This window comes from Ovis aries, chromosome 5 (assembly GCF_016772045.2).
Source record: "Ovis aries strain OAR_USU_Benz2616 breed Rambouillet chromosome 5, ARS-UI_Ramb_v3.0, whole genome shotgun sequence".
NCBI classification, from domain to species: Eukaryota; Metazoa; Chordata; class Mammalia; order Artiodactyla; family Bovidae; genus Ovis; species Ovis aries.
Genome location: NC_056058.1, coordinates 40002147 through 40007557, shown reverse-complemented (window position 1 = coordinate 40007557; position 5411 = coordinate 40002147). Strand labels below are relative to the sequence as shown.

Below are 5411 nucleotides of genomic sequence, written 5' to 3'. Positions count from 1 at the left end.
ACACTGAGCACCCTTCTGTCCTGCACCAAATCTGGCTCCCGTATTGTATAAGACTGATCCCCTCTTGCTTTCTGTCCTGCAAGAGGTCTTCACCTAGAGCTGCTCTCCACAGTCAGGCTGGGAAGTCTCTGCTCTGACACCCATGGTGGTCCTGCTTTATGGAGCTTCATTGTGCAAGAAACAGTTGAGTAAATTGAAATGTTTAGTAAGGGAAGTGGAATTAATGGAAACATGAAAGAAGAATATTTAATGATATTTCAAATTTCAGTAAACTTAACTTATATTAGTACAATTAACAATATTAATGTTGACATTCACACCAGCTTTGACTTCAATTTCTGAGTCCTGGATGGCCTACTGTGTCCAAAAGTGGGGTGGGAGCTTTAGTGAATGATTTCATTCTATATTCATATTGTGTTAAAACTTATTGCGTGTTTCTTACTCTAGTTTTCTAATCATCCTATGAGATGAGTCCTTTTATATTCTCAATTTGGGGGAAAAATAAGTAATTTACAGAGTGTAAACAACTTGTCTGTTGGTATAGTTGTCACCTCCCCGGGTCCATTTCATAATCTCCTCAAAACTTGTGGCCAAAGTGTAACCTGGCCTTTCAGAAATTTGAACATTTGATTTTACATCAGTACAATCTCATATTTAAAAAAAATAGTTCTAAGTACATTTTTGGAAAAATCTTAAACAAATATGTGCATATGAAATTTCTAAAAGTGATGGCTCTTCTTTTCTTCTTCAGTGAGAACTGTAACCATGTGCTCAGGAAATCAAAATTCACAGAATCAAACATTAAATACTGATTTCATCCTTGTGGGGCTCTTTGGTGAAACCAAACACGCCCTCCTCCTCTACACTGTGACCTTCATCTTCTTCCTGATGGCCCTAGCTGGGAACGCTCTCCTCATCATCCTCATCTGCCTGGAGCCCCGCCTGCACACCCCCATGTACTTCTTCATCAGCCAGCTCTCCCTCATGGACCTCATGTACATATCTGTGACTGTGCCCAAAATGCTCCTGGGCCAGGTGACAGGAGATCATACAATCTCTCCCTCAGGTTGTGGGATACAGATGTTCTTCTATCTGATGCTCGCTGGAGCTGAGACTTTTCTCCTGTCTGCCATGGCCTATGACAGATATGCTGCTATGTGCAGACCTCTCCATTATCCTTTGCTGATGAACCAGAGGGTCTGTGAATGCCTGGTGTGTGGATGCTGGTTCCTAGGAATGGTGGATGGTTTGTTGCTCACACCCATAGCCATGAGCTTTCCCTTTTGTCATTCCAGAAAAATCCTGAGTTTCTTCTGTGAGGCTCCTGCCTTGCTGAAGCTCTCCTGCTGTGACATCTCCCTGTATAAAATGCTCATGTACCTATGTTGTATTCTCATGCTCCTCATCCCCATTGTGGTTATCTCAAGCTCATATGCCCTCATCCTGCACCTCATCCACAGCATTAATTCAGCCAAGGGCCACAGGAAGGCCTTTGCCACCTGCTCCTCACACATGACTGTAGTGTTACTCTTCTTTGGTGCCACCATCTACACCTACATGCTTCCAGATTCCTACCACACAGCTGAGCAGGACATGATGGTGTCAGCCTTTTATACCATCATCACCCCTGTGCTGAACCCCCTCATTTACAGCTTCCACAATAAAGAAGTCACAGGGGCTCTGAGGAGCAGGATGCAATTAGGACTGAGCCTAGAGAAAGTTGTAAAGGGGAAAGTCTAGGAATGACCGCAACTCTTTCAGCTTTTATATTATCCCTCCTTTCCTTTCTTCTGCTTTCATTTGTCTGCTGTTTACAGGGTCCCCCAAACTAAGTCTAGTCATGTCTTTCTTCTTTCCTGTGCCTGTGACGTTTCTCCTCCATCCTGTTTATTCATCCTAATTTATCACATTAAATGTAACATTCTGATGGTCCTTTTATATATGAATCCTTTCATCCTTTTTGTCAACATTGACATAAACTATCTCATCTCACATCCCAAGTTTATCAATCATTTTAGTATGAGACTTGATTTGGAACAATAGCAGTAAAAATGAATTACTATGAAGTTTTCAGGAGCTACTATATTCATGAACAAAATGATACAGTGTTTTGGGAATATGTGAAATTAGGAAAATGTACATTTCCTCTGATTAACGTACAAGAAGGAGACTTGGATTCTCAATTGTTGAGGTACCACCACTTGGAACAGAACCTTTATCTTGCTATCAAAGGTTAGACATTGGATATTCTCATACCTCATACCTGCTGCATGTCAATAGACTGACAAGCAGTTTCTTTACATGGCATGTCAACTCAATGCTTTTGCTACTCGTTTATGATTATTCCTATAGTGTTACAGAAGGAAATTGTCTGAACATGGAAATAATTCCATCAATGAGGGGAAAGAACTTATACCTAAAAAGTGAGAGCTTTATCTAGAGGCAGGTACAATTTTAGTTTTAGACACTGCTGTGATTACATAGATAAAACAAGCAAAACTGCCCAAACTGACACTATCAATTAAACAATTTTAATAATCTTATTATTAACAATATCATTAGATAAGTCTTAGGTATTATCTTTCCAATCAGTTTGATTTTTGTTTTTAATGAGTGTTTGATTTATGTATTTGTCATCCAGGAACACAAAGTGCAAAGAAAAACAAATATTGATTTTGAATTTACCCACAAATAGAGGGACTGTTGTGATTAGATGCAATAAAGTGAAAAGAATTAGTTCTGAGGTTAGTTCAGAATCTGTCTCTTTAGTTCTCAAGAGCTATGTGGCATTTGTGAACTTGCCCAAGCCCTAACAGTTGCCTTATAATCACTTTTGAGATGGGGAAAGCAAAATTTGCTATTCAAGTTCCTTGACAAATATGGAGGTAATATGCACAGGCAGTCCCTAACACCTGTTGCAAACTGTGATTTCTATTCCCACCTCTGTATTTTCTATTCTTTTTATTTGCCTTCAAGTGGTGGAGCTGTGAGAGAGGGTGTAGGATCAAGGAGACCTCTAGCTAAATCCTAGCTTGCTACACAGCAGCTTTAATATCAAATTACTCCCCCCCACCCCACTATCTTGATTTCTCTACCACTAATAGAACTAGCAACAGAACATCACCATGGTACTTTGAACAGTAAGTGAATTTAATTCACTTGTCCAGTCCAGGGCTCAGTCCGTTCAACGGTCTGTTGTCCCCTCTTAGGTATGACTGGATAAACGTGGCTTTACCCCTGGCTCTGACTCTGTATGTCAGAGCCCTGGCCCTGCTTCTTCATGAGCGTGAAGGAGCCAGTGTAGACTCTGTCTCATGAGGAAAGTTCATGAGCTGATGTTGAATTAAAGAACAGAATTGCTGGCCTTTTAAAATCTTTCTTTTAGAAAGGTCAATGTAAGTACTTGGTTAACCTGTAAAATCATCTTGTAAAACATTTATTTTATCTTTTCATCACAAGTCTAGTATTTAACCAATGTTCTTTCATTTAATATCAGTGTCATTCTGCTAATTAAACTCTTTGAAAATCTTCCTAGGTGCTTGGTTTATTTAATCATTTATTAAACCTTTATAGATTACTTGCAATGTTACAGAAACTCTGAAGTTTGTGAGGGACACAGCAGTGGCCAGAATGCAAGCCCTTATATCTAGGGTTTTATTTCCTAGTAGAGAAGAGAGCTGTGCAGATTTGGGATCCCAGTCATAAAAACTATGAGAACCTTACAGCATCTAGTAGGGGACACCAGATTCGAACAGTGATTCCAAAATAAAGAATATATATTTGTAAAGAGACAAAGGAACACTTCAAAGAGGAAATGCTTGTGAGGAAATATGAGTATAAATGAAACAGTGGAATTAAATATGCATGTAGAGTGGCATGAACTGGGAAGCTGTAAGAACACATATTTTACATATTATATGCATATTATTTGAATATCATATATACATAACATATACAAAATTCTTAATATCATTCAATTTTTGATTACTCTAAATGCAGAGTAAATTATGTGCAATAATTATGTTCATATACTGCTTTTGAACTGTGGTGTTGGAGAAGACTCTCGAGAGTCCCTTGGACTGCAAGGAGGACCCACCATTCCATTCTAAAGATCAGCCCTGGGTGTTCTTTGGAAGGAATGATGCTAAAGCTGAAACTCCAGTACTTTGGCCACCTCATGCAAAGAGTTGGCTCATTGGAAAAGACTCTGATGCTGGGAGGGATTAGGGGCAGGAGGAAAAGGGGACGACAGAAGATGAAATGGCTGGATGGCATCACCGACTCAATGGACGTGAATTTGAGTGAACTCCGGGAGTTGGTGAAGGACAGGGAGGCCTGGCGTGCTGTGTGATTCATGGGGTCGCAAAGAGTCGGACACGACTAAGCGACTGAACTGAACTGAACTATTAATTTATATAAAATTAAATATATATTAAGTATATTAATAAACATGTTTACAATATTTATTCTAAAATTAGAGTACCTGGAGATTGAAGGAGGGCAAGGATAGAGACAGGCATACTTAAGAGAAAGTGGTTGTCCATCCTCAAGGGTGAGATATGGGATACCCTACTTGCATAAACAACCATCTGAAAGATTTCTGAAAGGTCTTCCTAAAAATTTTCCCCAGCTTTTCTCTTTTTTAACAATTCCATCTGTGAAGTAATTGAACAATATTTTTTATTAAAGAATAAAGCAAATCATCCTAATCTCTAGCCTTCTATATTCTTCCAATCTATTGCATAATTTCTATAACAAAATTTTAATGTAAAAAATAGTATTGAAAAGCGTGTAAAGACTTTAAGGATGCATCTTATGGAATATTTGCAAATGAATCATCCAGAGCCCATCCCCCAAACCTAGAATGAGAATTACTCTGGTGCCTGGAAGCTCTCAACCTGTTTATTCAAGACCAGCTCTTGATGCCAGGTAGTCATTATTTTGAATTTTATTTAAAAAATCATTTTATTGTTTTTATTCACAGATTTATTACCTGTTTTTGTATCTAACAATGTCAATTGATTTGGTTTACATATGGATTAATCATGTTGCTTGTATTTTTGCGTTTCTCTTAGAATCTCTTTTTATTATGTTTAATTCATCCACGTTGTTGAATCATGGATTTATTCATTTTCTGTGCTGTATAAAATAGAATTTTCTGACTATACTTTAATCATGCACTCTTGTGCTGATGAATACATATATTGTCTTCATTTTTTTAGCAGTTACAAACAATGCTGCTACTTTTGTATATGTGTCCTGGTGGTATGAATTCTTATATCCCATAATCAATAAACAGTTTACAGAATCAGTAAGTATCATGTAATTTTCTGGCTCCCCTAGTGATGTCCTTGTTTTCACTGCTGATAATAGTTTATGATTGTGGTTTCTCTCTTATTTATTGATCATTT

General features: G+C 38.1%; 1 protein-coding gene across 1 annotated transcript; it reads left to right on the top strand.

The window, feature by feature from the left end:
- Nucleotides 1-765: 765 nt before the first annotated feature.
- LOC101102643 (olfactory receptor 2T3-like) lies at nucleotides 766-1740 on the top strand. Its single transcript, XM_004009444.5, has one exon. The coding sequence runs from the start codon at nucleotides 766-768 to the stop codon at nucleotides 1738-1740; it is 975 nt and encodes a 324-aa protein (XP_004009493.4).
- Nucleotides 1741-5411: the final 3671 nt, after the last annotated feature.

Coding starts and splice junctions, on each gene's coding strand:
- LOC101102643 (XM_004009444.5), top strand. CDS start 766: ATGTGCTCAGGAAATCAAAATTCACAGAATCAAACATTAAATACTGAT.